Source organism: Hermetia illucens, chromosome 2 (genome assembly GCF_905115235.1).
Source record: "Hermetia illucens chromosome 2, iHerIll2.2.curated.20191125, whole genome shotgun sequence".
NCBI lineage: Eukaryota > Metazoa > Arthropoda > Insecta > Diptera > Stratiomyidae > Hermetia > Hermetia illucens.
The window spans coordinates 20099981-20122067 of record NC_051850.1 but is presented as its reverse complement, the minus strand read 5'-3'; the positions used below and the strand labels follow the sequence as shown (position 1 = coordinate 20122067).

Genomic DNA, 22087 nt, shown 5'->3' with positions numbered 1-22087 from the left:
GGAAACGGAATTACGAGTTCCGGCTGGTTCCACATCGTTGAACGGAAGAAATCCGAGCTCACGCATTTCATCGGAATTCCACACAATTTAGGAAATGTAAATTTCTCAGCTCCCGGTATACAACAGGTTCAACAAGACACCATGCCCGCAACACATTCACGTGAAGAATACGTGAAGAAACAGTGAATACGACCCAACACTTGGCTGTTTTTTGCTTCTACCACGAATCCTGTCGTTCTCACTTGCAAGGAACAAAGGCAAGACCTGCAACTCGAAGGTGTAGGCATCTTAGAAATGGACCCAAGTTGCAGTCTGAAGAGTTCCACAGTACACCTACGTGAAACCCGTCATCATCCAACGATTTGACACAACACGACAGTTGTGTACGTACCATCAAAGACAATTCTCGAACGAGACGACAACTTCATTGAGGAGACTCAACCTCAAGAAGCCCAATTTCGGGCCGATACGAAGACTACTACTTGGCATCACACCTAAGGCATCAGACCATCGTATTAGGATCCGGCCTTGGGTTCGGGTTCCGAAATTTATTTCAAATGTTGTTAATGCGAGCGGATAGATAACCCTGCCGACGCTCTCCGAACTCGCCACGAGAGGGGAAGGCCAGCGGTAAAAAGTTCCGTTGGTTGGAGACAAAGGGACCGCATGGAAAACCAACCAACGATCCAACCACGATGAAAAGAACACGTTGTTCGATAACTTTAACAAAAAGTAAAAAAGATAAAATAAAGTTCTTCTTACCTTCTTGCTCGCAAAAAAAAGACATACCAAAGGCGGCAATATGCACACCCTTTGGACTCTTCGAGTTCACCCGGATGACTTTCGGGTTGTGCAATGGAGCGCAAACCTTTCAGAGGTTCATTCACTCGGCCCTGCGAAACCTCAATTTCTGTGTCGTGTCCTTGGATGTTTTGGTCGCTTCTTCCGCTAAGCACTTAGCCCATCTCGAGTATATTTTTCAACGTCTCCTTGAGGACGGGTTAGTCCTAAATGTTGAGAAATGCAATTTCCTTCAAACACAGGTGAGAGTCCTCAGCCACTCCATTTCCCCTGAAGGAATACAGCCCGACCCAGAAAAGGTGCAAGCAATTACAAGCTTCCCGCGTCCGAAAACAGTGAAGGAGTTGAGGAGGTTCTTGGGCATGTTAAATTTCTATCGTCGTTTCCTCCCCAAGGCCGCCCAACACCAGTCCGTTTTAAACACGTACTTGTCTGACACACGAGAGATTGTGTGGTCTGAAGAGGCTGTCTGCGCGTTTGATAAATCCTGTCAACAACTGGCTGATGCTACACTCTTAGCATTTCCTCTACAAGATGCACCCCTAGCGGTAGGTGCTGCTCTTCACCAAAAGGTGAATCAAATTTGACAGCCGTTGAGCTTCTTCTCTAAACAGTTAAACCCCGCTCAACGGAACTACAGTACCCACGATCGCGAACTGCTTGCCGCGTACCTAAGCATTAAACACTTCCGCTTCTCCCTAGAAGGCAGGTCGTTCACAGTGTTCACGGACCAGAAGTCTTTCACGTATGCTTGGAAACAAAGGTCCGACGAAGCGTCCGCTCGTCAGCTTCGACACCTGAGCTTTACAAGCCAGTTTACGTCAAACATCCAGCACGTGTCCGGCAAGGACAACATAGTTTCTGACGCTTTGCCACGTGTCTCCGAGGTTAACGAACTCGACTTCTCGGCTATCGCCAAGGCGCAGGAGGATGACGCAGTACTTCAGAGCCTCAAATCCAACCCCAAATACTAATTTCGAAAACTCTGAAAAGGGCCATACATTCCGGCCACTTTCGCAAGGCAGTGTTCCACGCGGTTCGCGACTTACCGTATCCAGGCATTAGGACAGCAAATCGGCTAGTCACCGAAAAATACTTCTGGCCCTCCATAAATGAGGATGTCAACTCTTGGGCCACAGCGTGCATCGCATGCCAGAAGTGTAAAGTCACCAGGCATGTAAGGAAAGAAGTGGGCTCATTCCCACGCACTCCCTAGCGGCTCCACACCACACACCTCGACATAGTAGGCCCTTTGCGAGACTCGCACGGTTTCAAGTATTGCCTTACAATCATCGACAGGGTCACGCGGTGGCCTGAAGCGGAGCCGGTATACGGGGAGAACCCAAGGCTCCCAGGTGACCCGGTCTTCGACAAGAGATCGGGTCTTACAGAGTCGGCATTGCTGCGCCTGCTGAGGGACAATCTTCGACGCATCAAAGCGACACCTCCCACCCGACACTCATCCGTACCTGTCTGCGGGCCCAAGGAGCTGGACACGTGCAAACACGTCCTAGCCAGGACGGATGCCGTCCGGAAGCCGGTGCAGCCTCCATATGAAGGCCGGTACCGTGTTCTCAAGCGGGGAGAGTATTTCTTCCAACTCGAGATCGGAGGAAACAAAAAGGCGGTCTCCTTATTAAGGCTGAAGACCGTGTGCGTCCCAAAACAACGTCGCGTTCGCTTCGCGGAATGATGAGGAACGTAGTTCCGGGTTTGGTCGCTGAAACCCCTAGGTTTCATCTGGGGGCCAAGTGAAATATAACCAATGCATTTATATATAAGTATTTAGTTATCTTTTGAACTACACCAAAAGTTACACTAGCAGCGGAATTTTTCGCGTTTGCAATATGTCTACTTTACGCTATGCTCATCAATTCCGCGACGATCTAAGCACCTCTCCCAACAAAATAAACGGCACGAACCTTCCAGTCGGCGCTGATATGGGACGTTCTCGGCTGAATTCAACTACGTGGCGGCCACGACCACGACGGCGGCTTTCCACGAAATGAATCCCTTGCGATCGCTCATTCGAAGCCGCGTTAGCGGTACTGCGTCTGACTCCTTCTGGCGCACGGTTAAGCTACCCTTCGCCGTCTTCGCAACGAGCGGTACACAAAAAACAGCCCGAACTGGCCCTGCGACGATGTCAGCCCTCGCTCAAGTCCTGACTGCGCTGCCTGGGCCCAATCGTCGCAATTGCAAATTTCCGCACAAACCTGCCTTTTCTCCTCGTTCCAATCAATCGGGAATTTTATTCCAATTATTCTCGAACTGGGCGAGTTCTTCGGGGTCACCTAGTTTCTAGAGTTCGACCAAACTGGTCACATGAAGACTTAAGAATTTACTCGTCAGTCACAGAAAGGAGAAGAACAAGAGAAGAAAAATACAACTGATCACCGTAGAGGCCAATAACCGACCAGTCACATATTACCCCATGCTGGTGAATTTTACGCTAAGAATAGAAGCTAAACTAATTTACAAATGGCCAAAAATGCAATGTCTGACTTTACTATACCTCATTTCACTAAAATTATATTTCTGCGCGATGAAAGTGCTGTGGAATAGTCATATCGCCTAGATTTCACACTATTACCAAGGTCAATTTCTTAAAATTAGTAAAAATCTTATTATTAAGAAATGATATCTTAAAATTATCATTGATGATATACTTTTGATCCAGATAATTCATGGAATCACACTGCCATATTCAATTCTTATAAACCCAGAAAATGAAACCAGCAATTTCCACTTTATCTTAATTATTTCCTAGTGTGACATGACTTAGTATGACTTAGCAACATAAACCTAGAGCGAATATACCTGATTTCATTTTCCGACCGTAATTCTATGTTTGAAAACTTAAAAACTACTCACAATACGTTGAATCTTATTCGTCTCATTCCGGTAAGAAGTTCGGATCAAGATAGTTGTATTGCTCGTGCTTAGAAAACTTCGAAGGCATGTAATCCTTATCAAATACGTTTGTTTCAAAACCTGCTTTATTAGAATCCTCGTCGTTTTCTGAGTCCTCCTCAAACGGGCTATTGGTTCGGGGAGCGTTTGAAGACGCAACGTGACTTACTCGTACTCCATTGAATTTATGATGCACTGGGTGCGAATCGTCCGACACTATTTGAGTTATCAAACAATCCGAACAATAGTCCACTGATTTATCTTTGCACGTAACGCAGTGCCAACGAGTCCCAATGATTGGCTCAACAGAACAGAAGTCACATTCAAAACCGATATGTTCACTGTATGGGCGATCTACATTATCCTTTTCCTTGTCTTTGCGGACACGCTGAAGCAGCTTCAGAATTCTACCTTTAGAATTCGTCTCCTTGTCGTCATCACTGTGCTCATCGACTATAATGAAACCTTGGGAAGGCTGTTCACGATCTAGCGAAGTTACACTGTTTGCGTGGGACGAGCCAGCTCTTTGCAAATGGTCTAGCGGAATGCCACTTGTAAAATCGTCATCGTCCGGCATTGTAACCGGTACATCATGCGCGGGGAAAAAGGTGGATGGTCGAAGGGAGTGTTTATGCAAACGATGATTTCTCGAAGCGTATTGTCTTTGAGCTTTTGGAAGACGGCCAGGAACAGGCATCCCAACTGAATGTAACTTTTTGAAAAACTTCTGGATTCTACTCGCTACCTGCTTCGTTGTACGATTGCCGAGAGCTCGAGCGATTTTTGCGAACCGACGCATTTCGATAGGTTCCGGGGGATACTCAACGAGAAGCTCCTCGAGTCGACGTTGTTCTTCACATGTCCAAAGCTGGAAATACACGAAAAAAATTATTCAAGCAAACACATTGCTGGGCATGCAGCATGGGATCGTACCTGATTAAATGTTTCAGGTTTGGTCTGGTCGAAAACCCGACCACGGACTACCAAATCTGGATTGGTTGCACTGTCCGTTGTTGTAGTTTTTGGCAATTCGGGAAATGTAACGTTGTATTTGGCAAAATCAATTTTTGGAAGCTGTAAGTTGGAAAGAAGAAATTATTAGTTTCAACGCTAGGGAAAATTTCTGTAGATAAAATTAATATTATTTTAGTTTCGTTTCACAGTTCCTTTTCGATGAAAAACTAACATTAAAGCTACTGCGCTTCTAGCAAATAGAACAATTCAAATGTACAGAATCGTAGCGGTAAACCCACCCCACAAAGCATCCTCTGACGACAGATTGCACAGTTACATCCTGGTGGTTTAATGTGAGTACAGTTTAGACCTAACACCACGGTATCCTTAAGACATGGGTTGATTTTGTGAATACAATCAGAGCCCCGCTATGACAAAACTGAGTGCATGACTCAGCATTCATCCTGGTGGATGCCTGATGCAAGGTAAATATGTACCGAACTAAGGAGTACGGCACCCGAGTTGATATGCAACTCGACGTTTCAGATCCGAAGGTCTCTTAATTCGCTTGGACGTAACCACAACCTCCACGAAACTCTCAGTACGGGGATAACCACTAATAAACGGACTGAAAGCACATGCCCCAGAAATTCTCCTGAGGCATGTGAACTCAGGGCACTATCCCGGTTGCCAAGGTACCAGTATAACCCTGGTAAGGTTTCGTGACCGAAGCCATTGCAGATGAGTCCCATGCAGGCTCGGGTCTGGCCGCCCTAAGTCATGGAGACCTTGACTGCCACACAGAAGAGACCCACGGTAGAAGATGCCATCAAATGCGAATGTTCGGAGGTAACTAATGTCCGGATCGGTATCACCTCTGCGAACTCCCGAGGCCAAAAACTCGCTGTGTTGGAAGTTGCCGAGCAATACGTTGCGCACACTGCGGGCTCGGGGCGATGTCCAATCTTCAGAACAGAATTGGAAACAGGTAGGACGCGTTCAACATGATTCTCATCCTACAAATCAACATGCATCGGAGTGCAACCGCTCACGAGTTTCTAGCGCAGTTTGCTGCGAAGACCAAAGCTGATTTAGTACTCATCAGTGGGCAGTACCGAAAAAAGAACCCAGTTTCATGGCACCCTGACATATCAGGTACCGCTGCCATATGGGTTCGGGAATGAGAAGATGCCGGACTTTCGACGCAGGTTTGATGCTTTGGAGGACGGTATCTTAGGCACGAATAGGCGGATCCTGGTCGGAGGTGACGTCAATGCCAGGGTGCTTGAATGGGGCAACCCTCACTCAGACTCCAGAGGGAAATGAATCCTCGAAATGGCGGCGAGAACAGAACTGGTAGTTCTAAACACCGCATCCACCCCCAACGTTCCGGCGCCCAGGCCGCGAGGGAAGCATTCTTCACTGAACGGATAGCGAGTTCTGGAAGACTTCTCGGCAAATGACCATCAATACATTGTCTTCGAAGAGGTGGACACAAACTCTCGGTATGCGTTCTTTTTGTGCATGGAACGTTGCGAAAGTGAATACCGGAAGATTTATCGAAACTCTTGGAACAGGTGGGGCCGCGCTGGAGGGTACTTCTAGGGGATGGTGGCGATGCAGTTGAGATTGTCGTAAACTCAGTTATGAACTTGACAACGACGGTTTCCGGAGCGTCCATGCCCTCCTGGGCATGGAGACGTGGCAAACCTTCTATGTATTGGTGGACGGTGGAAATTGCGGAGCTACGGAAAGAGTGTCACAGGCTTTGCCGCTTAACACAACGTCTAAGGCAAACGGAGGAGGCATGTACCATAATGACGGAGTTCAAATAAGCCAAAAGGAGGCCCCGCAGTGCAATAAACAGGAGCAAAACTCGCTGCTGGCGGGACCTGGTCGACGAGGTGAATGGGAAGCCGTGGGGACTCGGGTACAAACTTGTAACCCTGCGGAAACCCAGCTCGCTTAAGGCCGAGCAGATGGGCCGTATTGTACGAGTACTACTTCCTGTGCACCACGTACAAAAGAGTTGAAACAAGCAATCCTTCCTATGAAAAGCAGGAAGGCGCCAGGACCCTATGCGTATTCCAGCAAAGGTGTATAAACTGGTATTCCAACATAGTTCAGACCTACTGCTCGCCGCATTCAACGCTTGCCTGAAAGAGAGCACTTTCCCTGTTCGTTGGAAGGTGTCAAGGCTCGCGCTGATAAGCAAAAGGAAAGGCGACCCTGAGTTGTCGTCTTCATATCGCCCATTTTGTATGCTTGACACTGCTGGGAAAGTGCTCGAAAAGCTCATCAGAAGTAGACAGACGCTAAAGCGATACGCGCTGCCGAAGACTTATCTCCACGGCAGTTCTGTTTTAGAGCAAGTAGATCGACAGTTGATGCTGTCATACAAGTCATGGATGCCGTTCGACGAGCGGAGGCACATAGCCGCCGAACTCTTCGGGTGGTGCTCCTCATAATGCTTGACGAAACGCCTGTAATTTCGTAAGATGGAAAAACATTCTAGGCACACTAGACAATATTTTTCACGTGGCGAACTAGCTCTTACGGATATTAAGAGACTATATGAGGAAACGCTAGAGGATCAGAGGTGGATGGAGGTCGCCTCGGGGGTAGCATCCTAGGGCCGGGCTTCTGGGACGCTACTTATCTACTTAAACTCGACATACCAGAAAGGTCGCGCCTGGTCGATTATGCAGACGATGTTGCGGGGCTTGTTACTGGACGCACTGTCGCAAAGCAGACTCGGCATATTGATCCGACGGATAAGCGGATGGATGACTACTCATGGTTTCAATCTTGCACTGGAAAAAATGAAGTAGTCATCCTGACTAAAGAGAGAATTCCGACTCTGCGTCCCATATCGTTTGGCGAGTCAATAATCGTGTTAAACTCAATGGTAAAGTACCTCGGACTGACTCTTAACTCAAAGACGAGCTTTTCTGAGCAAATCAAAGCAGCAGTTGGAGTTTCGGCGTTAAGTAGGCTAATGGCAAATATTTGGCGTCCTACGTCTAGCAGGCGACGTCTCCTTCTGTTTTGCAATTGAGTTGTGGACGACACCCATCACACCTTTTTTTCTTATGGAAGGCGGGATGGGATTCGTCAGCAGCTCTATTTAAACACAGGGGATCTCTCTCCAGACAACATTGTCAAGGAGATGCTGAGGTGCGCCAACAGGTGGGGCCGTTCACCATGGTCACGGAACACGAGCCCCTTATTTTCCTTCTTAAACAAAAGCTCGACAAAGCGCCTCCTCACCAACTGAGCTTCATCGGCCAATTTACTTTCGACACCCAAAACGAAAAGACAACGTCGTTGTGGACGCTTTGTCATGAATCTCAGAGGTCACAGTACCAGCCGCGGTCAATTATGCGGCAATCACCGAGGTGCAGAAAGACGACGCAGAGCTTCAGAGCCTAAGGGCAAACTCTAAATACAAATTCAAGGAGTTTCATACCTTCGGCTTAAACTGTTTTTTACTCTGGGAGATCTCAGACAAGGGACCTAGGCCATTTATTTCGACCGATTTTCACAGTACGCGATATATTTCTGGCCATCCCTGAACAAGGACGTAAACAGACGTAATTATTTATCACGGACCAGGGAGTGCAATTCTCGGAGTTAGACAAGCTCCTTAGCTTCAAACGGCACACGACTACTGCATACACAGTAAAATGGGATGCTGGAACGTTGGCGCCGGTCGCCTTAGTGGCTCACAACGATCTGTCGTGGTCGCGCTCCTTGCCTTTCTTCCTCCTCGACTTCCGCACAGCCCCGCGGAGACGGTGTACGGAGAGAATCTGCATGTGTGCCGTGTGTGGACTATGCTGGATATCAGAGCAAGGTTAAGCGACTCCGGCATGCTGCGTCTGCTCAGAGACCCGATTTGGAAGTTGCGACCGACGCCGGAGTTCGACACCCGCAGGGACTTCGAGACATGTTCACAGGTCCTTATTAGGGTGGACATTCCACGGAGGCCGCTGTGCCCCTTTAAAAATCATGACCGTCGCCTCCGCACTCCTTCAAATTTAATATTCGGGGCGGGCCTAAATGGGTTTCCTTGTTGAGGCTGAAGGCTTTCACTCAACCAAAAGACGCTCCAAAAAAGTTCCCGCGAAGCGTCAGGTTCGCCCGGCAAACAGACTGGCGGGATTATATCCAGGGTTCCACCGCTGAATCCGCACAGTTTCAGCAGGGGGTGGAGTGATGTGGCGGCGCATCGGAAGCATGAACCAGGACTGCATTGTCTCCGCCGAGGCAGGGACTATTGAGCCAGCACCAACTTCGAGATATATCCTGTCGAAATCCGCGTTCTTTTTCAAAGCTCTACGCTCGGGAAGACAAGCGTAGATCTATGTCGTAATTTTGAATAAAGATAGGCGGTAAATTTATTTGAACCCGACAAATCGACTGGTCCAGATAGAATCTACCTTGTGCTCCAAAAACGTAGGCTTTACTCGAGGAATTAAAAATATAAGCAGCGAAGATGTTACTTGGGTACAAACCCAGGGCAGAAAACCAGGCCAAATCAAGGTATATAGATCAATTAGTCTCATCCCCCTCCTTGTCAAAATTTTAGCGAAATTATACGTTTTCCAACCTTTTTTTTTTCTCAAAGAAATCGGTTTAATCCTACCGCAAGAATCAACTGCACCTGTGTACGCATCGCGGTCGAAAAAGTTCACTCAAAATAAATTGAAATAAATGTGGAGTTGTTCGTCAAAAGGATGGAAGAAAAAGGGTTCTGTTTGCTGCCACAGGATAATAAACCTAACAATTGACACCTTTGTCGAAGATACTTCCTGCCGCAGTGAAGTAGTTGACGTTTGGGATAATGAGGGATCTAAGCCCACATCCACTTGATGTTGGACCGGACCAAATGAAGAACAAATTACTCTCACGTTTTTTATTTCATGGCCCCTCGTTTTGGGACATAGCACCCAAGTATTCAAAAATAGGGACTAACGGTTTCCCCCAGGGCAGAGGCAACTCATCAGACGCTGCCTTACCTCTGCCAACAGGTCGAAAAAGATCCTTTATATATTCGCAAAAACACGACAAGGGTGCGGATTATATCCAAGTTAAACCGCCAATACCAACGTAAAATCACCATTAAAACTTTGTACTCAGTGGCGACATACTTCAGGATAGTGGAACAGAGCAAGAACGGTCTGAACAGTTTGGGCAGCATACTGAAAAAGAGGGTGTCCCGCAAGGGTTGCACAGGGTGTAATCTACTTGCGTTTCTAAATAGCCGCTGACTTTAGATTATTAAGACTCATCACCTATGCTAATTCAATGAAAAACTGGCCCTTCTACAGCAAAACCCACTACCGACAATTTTCAGACCAGACGATACTTAACACCTATAGAATTACAGCCTTTTACACAGGACACCGGCGTACAGAGGACCATGCCGCCAAACCCGGCACACGGTGCAATGAGCATTATCGAGGACGGACCGGAGAGGGAGATGAACCTTCAGGCATATCCTTTGCGATTGTCCCGCGAGCCAGGCTGTGAACAATGAGCACTTCTATGGAGACCTTGAGGTAATCTCTAGTTGTAGAGTGTGGGGAGTGCTATCCTTCATCAACGCTACGAGTTGGCTCAAAAAATCTAGACCGAATAGCTTGTTTCCCTTAAGCTTCTCACAATAGTCACGGTCTCAAGAATTTGCCGCATCAAAGCGGCGCGCCATAACGCTAATTGGGGCCTTCCGAGCCACTATGGCTAAAGCTTTCCTTAACGTTAAAACCGGGTTCGTATTATCATGGAAGTAGCAACCCGATCAGCGAATTAAGGATAGAGCATCTCTCAAAGGCGGTCAAAGGGTAGTATGGGTCCCAGGGCGAAACGTGGATTGGTACCCACGATGGAACATAAAACCTGGGAAACGCCTGCTGAATCAACACCAACAGCTCTACTACCAAACCCTATCTCTACCTCCACGTGGTGATCGCTGGGAGTTCTTTTTTTGTGAAAAACTGCAGACGGAGAAGGATGAAGGCGAGTCTCCCGCGCCTAAAAACGGGACAAAATGTACCAACTGGTCCTCCAGGTTGGGGGTTGGGTAGGGCTGACAACCCTACATGGAAAACCGATGTTATGAAGCCACGAAAGGAGCCTCGGACAGAATGGATCTTGCAACGACGAACCCGACAACGGACTAACGATTTGCGCATTTTCTCATGGAACGTGCACTCCCTGTACAGACAGAATACTGCTGAGCAGCTAGCCGATACTCTGTCCCAATATAAGGCTGATGTAACAGCGTTACAAGAGATGCGATGGACAGGGACCGGTTTCCTGGAGAAGAGTTGCTACACCATATATTATAGCGGTCATCCAGTAAACCATGTGCTCGAAATAGGTTTTTTAGTCAGCCAAAAAATGAAACCTGCTGTTATCGGCTTTGAAAATATAAGCGAAAGGCTGTGCACTTTGCGTTTGTGTGGCAAGTTCAGAAATATAAACCTCATAAACGTTCACGCCCCTAAAGAGGAGACTGCAGGGTCGAAGAAGGATACCTTCTACGAGGCAGTTGAACGGACTCTCGAAGCTTGTCCCAAGTATGATATCAAAATCATACTTGGAGATTTCAACAGTCAAGTAGGGACGGAGCCCGTATTCAGGCGATACGTTGGCTCCCATAGCTTACATAAGGATACCAATGATAACGAATTGCGCATTATCCAGTTAGCAGCATCACACGAAATGATTGTTGGAAGTACCTGGTTTGCGCGAAAAGCGGTTCACAAACATACGTGGGCCACTTTCAACCAAATTGACCACGTGCTGATTGAACGCCGCCACCTCTCAGCCTTGATGAATGTCAGAAGATATGGGGGGGGCCAATATAGACTCGGACCAGTATCCCGTTGGCATGGTGGTCCGAGCTGGAATTACGACACCACCTACAATCCCCTCTGACAATCAGGTGAGAGTGAATAATGAAGGCATCCACAACACAGCCCTCCGCGACACCTTTAAGAATCCTCCGAAGAATTTTTGGCCCCCTACATGAAGATGGACGCTGGGCGGGTCACTTAATCCGTATGGATGAGGACGATCCAGCCCGGAAAGTCTATAAGGGCAATATCTATGGTAGAAAAAGAAAACGAGGCAGACTCTGCCTGAGTTGGAACGATGGCGTAGGTCAGGTCGCCAGACAGCTTTTAGGGACATCAAATTGGGGGACCTCAGCGCCAAACCGGGATGTCTGGAGTTCCTTATTAAGGCAGGCCTAGACCGGATACCGGTTGTTGCGCCGTTGATGATGATCACGCCCAAAATTGAAAGACGGAGTTGTCGCCCCAAATGGCTACATGTAACACTACGTAGAACACGGAAAAATCCAATAATCACTTACTCTACTGCTTTTTGGTATCGATGGGCGAACAACCACATTGTTGAGATCCAAATTCCTTAAAATAAGGCCATTTAAAGCGTTGACACTGTTCCACAAGTCAAATTTGTTAAACTCCGTATTAGGAAAATTTGCGTCGCCAACGTTTGGCACCCTGACCTTTACTCCACTTTAATGTGAGAGTGCTGCTGCAGGACATGATGGCCAAAGTAAAGAATCTTCCTCCCGGGGGACATGCAAGAGTCAGGCTAAGTGTGCCGTGTTCTGACCATCAACGGCTCTTCGAAAAATAAAGGATTTCCTGAGAATTTGTGAATTTCACAACACGCCTGCTCTTCCCCCTCAACCAGAAATATTCAGGAAAATTCGAAAGTTACCGCCAACGTGCACTCACCGACAATAAACCAAAAATTCACTTGAAAATCCAGACGCCATTCGATATACCGTTAGAGGACCGCGTGACGACGCGCAATTCGTTCTTCAATACCGTTAACTGAAGAGGTTAACGGGAGCTGAGGATAGGCACGTATAGCTGCAAAGTGGGTGGATTGCCAAATGTTGAAAATGGTTCGACTTACCTCAAAAATAGAAATCGGTGCCGGGACTCCCAGCTCCTCGCCAGCCGCTAGCTTGGCCACAAATGCTTCCGGGTCGTCGAGGGCCTTCTTTTCGGCCAATGATAATTTGTCCACTTCCTTTGTTGCTTGGATGCGCTGCGCCTGCAGGATTGCGATTGTTCGTAGGACGGCGGCATAGTCTGGGTTCCCACGCAATGCCAAGTGGTCTGACTCGAAACAGAACTCCTCGTTATCCACGTCGGCTTCGGTTTGATCCTCGATAAAAGGCGGATCCATTCCTGAGACTCGACACAACCGGCGAATAATGCGGCAAACACGGAAACTTCCCGGAGAGACTTAAAATGCAACAAGTCTCGCTTATCACCGACTGTTTGTGCTTCGTATGTATTCGAACAGCTGACCTAGTTCGGGCGCAAACCTACGTAACTCCAACGTTTTTAGATTATTTGTAGATTTGGAATTTGATTCTTTCGGATAATTCCGTAAGATTTTATATCTGAAATTATACCAATGCGTGCGTTATTCATTCAGCCTCAATCACCTGTTTTTCAATCACTTTCTTCCGAATAAAATTGAATGAAAATTGACAGTGGCAGCACTCCGCCCTAAATGTTGGTGAAACAAAACATGTGAGACGAAATCCATATGATTTTGACATTTCGGATGTGATTACAACCGGCAACCTCGTCCTCGTTTAGTGATTCCGGGTTTTGTCCATTTATTTTTAAAAAATGCGGAGAATGCTTATTAGACGATTCCACAACTATGCGTATTTGTGTCGCGAAAAGAAGCCGGAATCCGCCAAGGAACTGCTAGAAAATGCCGCGACATACGAAAACGCGAAACCAGCGAGTGCCGAGGACGAGTGGTACACTCTTCCCTACGCAGAAGGAAGCCCTCTCAAGCGCGGACAAGGAGCCCGCTCCCTCCGTCCAAATGTCGACCCAAAGGACACTTCCATAATTCTCTTCCCCGGCCAAGGCGCTCAATTCGTAGGGATGGCGAAAGATCTCCTGAAATTCCCCGGAGCGCGGGATATTTTCGAACTGGCGAACGAAATCCTTAAATACGACTTGCTTAAGCTATGCCTAGAAGGACCGAAGAAGGATCTTGATCAGACAATCCACTGCCAGCCTGCTGTCATGGTGGCTTCCCTCGCAGCGTTGGAACGACTCCGTGAAGAGCGACCGAAAGCAATCGATAACTGCGTCGCCACGGCGGGTTTCAGTCTCGGTGAAATCACCGCGTTAGTGTTTGCCGGAGCAATTCCCTTCGATAAGGCCTTGAAGCTGGTACAGGTCCGGGCCGAAGCAATGCAGAAAGCGAGCACCGAATTCCCGGGCGGAATGGCGACTGTTCTGTACGGTCCCGACTCCGAATTGAGTCTTGCCTGCAAAAAGGCACAACAGTGGTGTCTCGAAAGAGGCGTGGAGAACCCCCAATGCACAGTTGCCAACTACCTCTATCCGCATTGCAAGGTGATAGCAGGCAGCCGCGAAGCTCTCAAGTACATAGAAACGAATTACAAACATTTTAACATCAAAAGAGTCAGATCATTGCCAGTGAGTGGGGCCTTCCACACCGAACTGATGTCGTCTGCTGTTGATCCCTTCAAAAGGGCGTTGCGGTCTATCCAATTGGAAGATCCGATAATCCCAGTGCACTCGAATGTCGACGGCAAAAGGTACGCCAACGCCGCCCATATCGTTCGACAGCTCCCGAAACAGGTAACCAAATTCTCACCCTCAAGACCTCATCCCCTTCAAACCTCACTTATTATTTGTCATCCTCAGATTATCCGCCCAGTGAAATGGGAGCAGACGCTGCATATTTTATACGAACGAAAACAAGAAACCAACTTCCCAAGGACGTTCGAATGCGGACCAGGCCGAGGGCTCACGACCATCCTGAAACAAGTCAACGCCAAGGCGTGGGACTCTGCAATGAATGTCGAAGCGTGAACTAGTCTAAGCTCAAATGTTGTAAATAGAGTAGTCAATAAATTTCATAGAAAATTTTCCTTTCGCTGTTTTTTGTATAAAAATGCAATATTATTGTAAAAATAAGTCATTCAAAGTATTACCCATCGCTAGCTTCAACATTTTTCCGGGAGAGCTTCAGACTTTCCACGAATGAAGCCATTATTCGATGTCTTCTTCTTTTTCTTCAGCTTTTGTTCCGTTCACAAGCGGGGTCAACTCGCCGTGATCGGTTTCGCCATTTGGCTCTATCGAATGCCTGATCTGGGTGCAATCTTGAGGCTTTTAAATTCCCATCCAGCGTATCAAGCCACCGTTGTTTCGGCCTGCCTTTTGATCGTTTACCATCGACTTCGATGTTCTGACCAATCTTGGCAAGTGAATTCGTTAGCGCGAACCGCGTGACCATATCATCGAAGACGCCTCCTTCGCAATTTTTCCACGATCGGTGCAACGAACCTCATAACGATCGCGGATATTCTCATTTCGGATGTCATTAAAACGTTTCACGCCACTAGTCCAACGCAACACCTTTGTCTCCATTAGCGCAACACGCCGTTCATTGTCTTTTATAGTCGGCCAGCACTCAGAACCATAGAGAGCGATAAGACGGACGACATTGCGGTAAATTTTAGATTTGAGACGTTTGTTGATACGTCGATCATAAAGAACACCAGTTGTGGAACACTACTTCATCCAGGTTGCGTTAATGCGTGAAGCAATTTCATAACGCACACTTCTCCATTGGCTGATAGCGTTGACCCGAGGTATTTAAATTGCTCAGTTCTAGGCAGATCATTGCCGCTGATAGTGATTGTGCCTGTTTCACGGGGATCGGTCGTCAAAATGCGCTGGACGTTGGATATCCCGTTTGACGGTGTCCGTAACAAGAACAAAGAGGGGTGGTGAGAGGGCGTTTGCCAGTATTGGGGCTGTTTTCGCACAGTGTTCTGTTCAGTTGCATTAATTAAAGTCGAATAGCGTGTATATTTGGCCGAACTGACGGCGAAGAATCAAGGCCCACACCTTCCCCATGACTATGAATGAATACGTTTTTGATCACTCGTCACAGTGTGTTGAAGAAAAGCTTTCCTTTTTTGCCGCTGAAGCTCAACGTTTCTTAGTTTCAAATCATAAGAAATGCAAGTTCCTTACTTTCGAATAATTTCCGACGCTTGCAATCGCTTTCTGCACTCAACATGGATCCTCATCGAGCAATTAATCTAATTTAGCATCTTCAAAGGTTTTAGACCCCTCTTCACAGTCATCAACATCAAATTCACCATCTTTAAAACGACGGATCCAATCACGGCACGTTGTTTAATCTAGAGCAGCATTTCTGTAAACTTTTTTGTAACTCTCGACTTGCTACAGCCACCGTTTTCTTTGAATGAAATAAGAAAAGTAGCACTTCCGGCTAATGACGATTATTTGGCAGAAAATCAGACATTTTCACACAACTAAAAGTACATATGGCAGGTAGGTAGGTATCAGTGGCCACTCCGAGGAGCCCAAGTAGCGCTGTGGTGCCCCGTTTTGATGCCATAAACTCCTACGACCGTGACTGCGGTTATGAGAGCAGGGAGGCAGGGTCCAACCAACTCAGATCTTCAGAGCCAACCCGTAGCATTCACTGAGGTTCCCAAAGAATGGTTTACCCAGTGTCCGGAGTCGGATTTTAGTCGGAACTGGTCAATGCCCCGTGAAGGCGGCCGTAATCTTGAAAGCTTTTGCATGCGTTGTTGTAGTTCTTCTGGTGGAGCTGATCGGTCGTGAGCCATGTAAGCCGGGGAAACATACACTTCCTCTGCCCTCGCCTGCTCCAGTTTAACCACGACTAGGTCGCAGGAACTCAGCTCTGGGCACAGAAAAGCGTACAGACTCTTCCTGGCGAGGACACATGCTCCTTGTCTGTCCTCCGGGCACTCTCCGTTTATAGGGAGTAGAAAAGGTTGGCTGTTTGTCTGAAGTTCCTCCTCCGTGATAACAACACAGTCATCCATGGGAATCCTGGATTTTTGAAGGGGCAGGGATTGGACGAACTTGTCCTTATCCAAGCGGATCTTCGGCAATCAAATACGGGCGACCGGTCTCCTGGGAATTTCGTCGTAAGGGATGAAATTGAGTTTTACGCCCGCCCAGTCGTCGCTGATCTTAGCGGCGCACGAACCGAGAAAGTCCTTGAAGAATTGGTCCTCGCAAGCTATAACGTGGAACTCACGGACCACTTGAGAAGAATCAGAGCAGGGGATGAATTGGGTGTCCAGGAGATGCTCAGCGACAATCCTCCAACAGCCTGGCCTCAACACTGGTCCACACCTCCGGCGCTAGTTTGCCGCTAGCAGAATTACCATCGCCACACGTAAGTGGCTCCTGGCCACGTTGCTGAAAGGTTTCGCAGTTCATGGCTCGTCGGTTAACTACTTCTTCAGATGTTACTTAGCGTCTGAGCTCTTGCCCATTCTGGTCCGCGTACTTTTCTTCAGATGTTACTTAGCGTCTGAGCTCTTGCCCATTCTGGTCCGCTTGTGATCTTGATCGATTTCGTCTTGAGATCGATTGCGTTTCAGAGCGATGGGCTTTTGAATACAGGCTGGAAACCACTAGTCCTTTTGCCGCCTCGCTTTGGGAGTTCCCTGCGGTTGGTTTCAGCACAGCGGTGCTACGGCTTGCATCGACCGTACTGGTCTCGACGGCTACTGCCTCCCGGCTGAATGCCAGCAGCTTGTCGACCGATGATGTGCCTGGCATCACCTACCCTTCTTCTATCGTCGTTTTTTTTATTTTTAAAATTGAGTCCATGCCTTGGTTCTACGAGTAGTCTAGGAAGAATGTCCACGCTGGCTAGCCTAGAAACTGAAGGTGCCCCATGTATTCAGAGTTCGCATACCCCTCGGCGTATGCTGTTCCATCTTGGCTTCGGATCCTATTAACACCTTCAATACAGGGAGGACGATCCCCGGGATGTTGCTTCGGCCCGTGCCCCCTCCAGATCTACTTGCTCCTAACCCATGACCAGCAGACAAGCAGATCCTCGTCAGTTGGATGAACTAATGTGCCATTAAGTAGATGCCGGGCTCCAGACAACTCATTCATAAACTGCTTTCTATGTGTTTCTGGGTAATACCGGTATTCAGGACTCTACTTACCCTTCTATGCTTCAGTCATTAAAGTCTCACGGCAGAGACCACTCTGAGTCCTGCTGAAAAAGGGGAAGCAAAAAAACACTAAATTCTGAATGGATAAGCAAAATTTAAACGACAAGGGCAGAGATGTTTAATGGTCTCGAGAGTGATCCTGCTGCTTTTATCTAGCCTCGTACATTAGTCAGGGTCAGCCTAGTCAGTCTTATCAATTTTCTTGGGATACCGAAGTCGATGAAAAGATGGTACAACTGATGTCTATATTCCAACAGTTTTTCCATCGCTTGCTGCAGAGAGAAAATCTGATCTGTTGCTGATTTGCCTGGAGTGAAGTCTCTTTGGTATGTGCCAATGATGTTCTGGGCGTATGGGGTTATCCGACCTAGCAAGATAGTGGAGAATATCTTATAGATTGTACTTAGCAATGTGATACCTCTTTATTTGCTGCACTGCATGATATCTCCCTTTTTATGTATGGGACAAATAATGCCTCTTTGTCAGTCGTCAGACATTGATTCGCTATCCCACACCTTGAGCATCCGTTGATGAACCATTTGGTGTAATTGGGCACCTCCATATTTACCCAATTCGGCTGCAATTCTATCGGCTCCTGGCGACTTATGATTTTTAAGCAGTTATTGCACGGACTGTTTCTTCTATACCTGGTGATGGCAGCATTTGTCCGTTGTCTTCAGTTGGCAGGACCTAAAACTCGCCGATCTTCTGGTTGTTGATCAGTTCATTAAAATACTGAACCCATCGCTTCAATATGCCCATTCTGTCGGAAATCAGATTTTCCTCTATGTCTCCGCAGGATCATCCTGCTGGGTTGTTGGTAAAGCTTCCGCGCCTGGTGCGGTTGCTCCCTGCATTTTCGAGTTCACAGACCTGTTGGTTATCCCAGACTTCCTTTTGCAAGTCACTTTTCCGCTCGCCGGAGTTCGTGATACGTCTCCGCGCGTGCCCGCCTCCTTTGAGAATGCAACATTACTCGGCATGCGACATTCTTTCGTTCCGTTGCTAACTTACATTCATCGTCGAACCAACCGCTCCAACTTTTTTTGCGACTGGGTTCCAAGTATGTTTCTGGCCGTATTAATGATGACGTTCTTCAGGTGATTATGAAAATTATCTGTTGATGGGATTTGCTTTCCAGGATCTCTGTTGACTACGGTTATTGCGGTATCCATTTCCCCCTTATAAGTGTTACGGAGGGCTTTTTTGTGGATGGCTTCAGGGCTAGCTCTCACATGATTGTCATAGGAGACTCTAGGTGTTATTGTTATTGGAGCCCGGAGCACTATGCCAACGAGATTGCCCCCCCTTTTTTGTTCTGACATTCATCGAGGATGAAAGAGATGAACACTTGGTCAGTTTGGTTGAAAGTGGTCCCATCTGGAGGGGAACACGTTTGTTTATAGACCGCTTTCTGCGCAAACAAGATACTTCCATTAAGTATTTCGTACATCATCATTTCGTACGGGGTGCACAGAGAATCGTGCACGTACAATCCGGTCCATCTGCTCGGCCTTAAGTGAACAGAATTTCCAAAGAGTCCCGATTTTTTTAGTTACCACTTTGTAACCGAGTCCCCACGGGTCCTCATTCAGATTCTGCCAGCTTTGCTCCTGTTTATCGCGCTGCGGAGTCTACTTTTGGCTGATCTGTGCTCTGTCATTATGGAGCGTGCCACACTCCGGTCGTTTAGACGTTGTGTTAAGCGGCGGAGTCTGTGACACTCCTCCCGGAGCTCTGCAATTTCCGCCGTCTACTATTACATAGAAGATTTGCCACGTCTCGATGCCTTCCTGAGCATGTAAGCTTACGAGGAAAGATACTTGGGAGAACACATTGGAGTGGAAAGCCTATCGAGATCGCGGAAGCCAAAAGGGGATCGAGCGGGGCAAAGACTTTGGTGCTCACCAACACCAATTTTCGACCAAAACCGAACACGAATGACAGAAATGCTGTTCTCCGTCCGCTAAGTCGAAAACATCCGCCGCAACAAAGACACTTGGGGAATATGCAGGGTAAGTATAAAGTAGCCAACTGGCGCGTGGCGCGTACGGTCGAACCCTTCACACACGAGTCATTGAAGAACTTCGAACATGTGCGATGCTTTTCTTCCACCATAAAAATTCAAGTATTGAATTAAACGTTGGATTCTACCACGCCAAGAATTGCATAATGTGCTTTGATTAATTAGATTCTTGCAGAATCATTTCACGTTATTTTTGAGCAGCCAGGAGTTTGAGGCTCTACTGTCATTCTCATACTTGGGGTGATGTAATTGCTTTTAATACCGCATGACTGTTAGAGAGAATATGAATATTAGTATGTTCCTACCTCCTCCATAGATTCTCCTTGAAATACTAGTTTATTGCATACACATGCGAATGGAAAACAGTAATATGTTCACCTAGGGATTGTCACACCTCGGGTTCAATATATCCCAGCTTCAGTCCCGGCTTCCGTCTTAGATTTATCTCTTTACCACAGTATGAGTATGTAGTTCATCAGATGGTTATTATTTTAATGAATCCGGTCCATAAACTTTCAACTGAAGCCTTTACGCTGATAGCCTCACATCTACTTTCAAGGCTAGTAACTGTAGCAGAAGATCTGAACCCGACTCAAGTGTGAACTATTAGAGAAGGTCACCAACTTATTTGCTATGAAAATTCTACCGAATCCTGTCAATCCACCCTGAAATCAATAAAATAATAACAGAACCACATTCAAATAACAGTTAATATGTAACTTATAACAGGTAATATTGTGTTATGCTGTAATAGATAGTTCCCTTACCACATAATAGGTATCCAAAGCCATCAAATTGGTCTTAATTGTTATTTCGAATTAATTACAACCTCCGTCCGTGAACAACTGATTGATTATCGATGTCAGTAACCGATACAGTGATTTATCGTCCTAATGATCCCAATACATTAACAGCAATACCTAATGAATATTAAACGAATGCAGTTAAAACCTAATAACAGGACGTGACACAGGACCAACAATTTTTATGTTAAAACAATCGCTTTATTGTTTACATTCAACTTAAAACTAAAAATAAAATTTCAAATAGAAACGGATCAATTATTATCCATTATGCCGGCAATAGATCGAAATCGCTCACGTGTACCATGGGTACGTGCTGTTCATCAATCACAGGTCTAGAATTAAAATCACAAAGCAAGTGCTCCTTCAAGCCCCATTCCCAGTCCATTTTCTGTACAGCATGTAGACTTTCGGCTTCGTTGTGATGTCGTAGAACCATTGCTTCCTGAAAAAAGGATAAAACTTCTTTAATTGTAAGGCATTAGGTACTGTGTTTGCGGTTGACATGTCCATTGGATTTGATTGAGCTACTGATTGATAGTAATGGAGCCAAGTCACACGCATGTAAAGTTGTTCGGGTCTGTTATCTCTGCTTCAGAATCGATTTCAATTACCGTGGAAATTCCCACGGTTGAATAGTAATTTTGATAGAGAAGAGAAAATGAGCAACATTCTTACAAGGTAGAAACTGTATTTATTATATTTTATCGGTCCGCGTTCAGTGAGTTAGATTCAGAATGTACAGTTGAAATTATCAACTAACTAGTGAAAACCAGCACTTCGCTTCGGGCATAAAGGTTTTGCGAGCCACCCTTAAAATCAGTGCAAAATGATGCCACCCGTTGTACGCAAAGGGATTCATAGACCACAGGTTCTCACCAAATTTGGTGACAATTGGTTTAGTCGTTGCCGAGTAAATCGACTGTGACAGACAGAGAGATAGATCATGTGACGCGTCCATGTCTAGGAGGACCCCATTCCTCAGTAAAATACCAAACTACTGGTGGAATACTGAACTGACTGGCCTTCAGACTATCACCAGGCTAGAACAATGGCTCAGAGGGCGGTTAGCAGAATTGACCAAGAGCAAAAGGAGGAGGAGCAAGGGAGCAAGAGGGAATGCTTTAAGGAGCTCTGTTTGTAAGTGGACGTAAACCCGTGGGAGAGCACCTATAGAATCCTGATGAGGTGATTAAGAGGCCTGCCCTACCCTCTTGTTAAAAATCATCCAGGGGTTATTCCCCCCGCATGAGGAGGGCACTGACAGCTTCCAGCGACCGCAGAATGTGACGGCAACACGGCCAGTCCACAGTGATGAACTGCCGGAGATCTGCGCTAGAATAGGAGACAACAAAGCTTTTGGTCTGGATGGCGTACCGGATAGGGCCCTTAAGCTTGCCGTGAAACCCTGACAATTCACGGAAAGAGGAGTACTAGCAAACATTGCGTGGTGGGGACCCTGGACGTGAGAAATGCATTCAATCTCTGGCGAAG

General features: G+C 46.9%; 3 protein-coding genes across 9 annotated transcripts in view; 1 reads left to right on the top strand and 2 right to left on the bottom strand.

The window, feature by feature from the left end:
- Positions 1 to 3203: 3203 nt before the first annotated feature.
- Positions 3204 to 13029, bottom strand: LOC119649149 (ZZ-type zinc finger-containing protein 3). Its single transcript, XM_038051160.1, has 3 exons — positions 12628 to 13029; positions 4648 to 4788; positions 3204 to 4582 (listed from the first exon to the last, which is right to left on the bottom strand). The coding sequence occupies exons 1-3, from the start codon at positions 12901 to 12903 to the stop codon at positions 3698 to 3700; spliced, it is 1302 nt and encodes a 433-aa protein (XP_037907088.1). The 5' UTR covers positions 12904 to 13029; the 3' UTR covers positions 3204 to 3697.
- Positions 13030 to 13295: 266 nt separating this feature from the next.
- On the top strand, positions 13296 to 14607 carry LOC119648153 (probable malonyl-CoA-acyl carrier protein transacylase, mitochondrial). The gene is made up of 2 exons (XM_038049724.1): positions 13296 to 14354; positions 14421 to 14607. Exons 1-2 carry the CDS (start codon positions 13359 to 13361, stop codon positions 14586 to 14588), a joined length of 1164 nt encoding a protein of 387 aa, XP_037905652.1. The 5' UTR covers positions 13296 to 13358; the 3' UTR covers positions 14589 to 14607.
- A 6165-nt stretch (positions 14608 to 20772) lies between these two features.
- Positions 20773 to 22087, bottom strand: part of LOC119648132 (ankyrin repeat domain-containing protein 12) — a 225918-nt gene continuing 224603 nt past the window's right edge. For all 7 annotated transcript variants that reach the window (XM_038049668.1, XM_038049669.1, XM_038049672.1 and 4 more), the window contains one exon: positions 20773 to 21038. In XM_038049668.1, the coding sequence (XP_037905596.1) occupies positions 20862 to 21038 (177 nt within the window). In that variant the 3' untranslated portion in view covers positions 20773 to 20861. The remainder of the gene's footprint in view (positions 21039 to 22087) is intronic.

Excerpts from the sequence above, each read along its gene's own strand:
- LOC119649149 (XM_038051160.1), bottom strand. The coding sequence starts at position 12,903 with ATGGATCCGCCTTTTATCGAGGATCAAACCGAAGCCGACGTGGATAAC. Across the intron at positions 4,789-12,627 it reads CACCGATTTCTATTTTTGAG|CTTCCAAAAATTGATTTTGC; the intron begins GTAAGTCGAACC and ends TCCAACTTACAG. Across the intron at positions 4,583-4,647 it reads AACCTGAAACATTTAATCAG|CTTTGGACATGTGAAGAACA; the intron begins GTACGATCCCAT and ends GTGTATTTCCAG.
- LOC119648153 (XM_038049724.1), top strand. The coding sequence starts at position 13,359 with ATGCGGAGAATGCTTATTAGACGATTCCACAACTATGCGTATTTGTGT. Across the intron at positions 14,355-14,420 it reads TTCGACAGCTCCCGAAACAG|ATTATCCGCCCAGTGAAATG; the intron begins GTAACCAAATTC and ends TGTCATCCTCAG.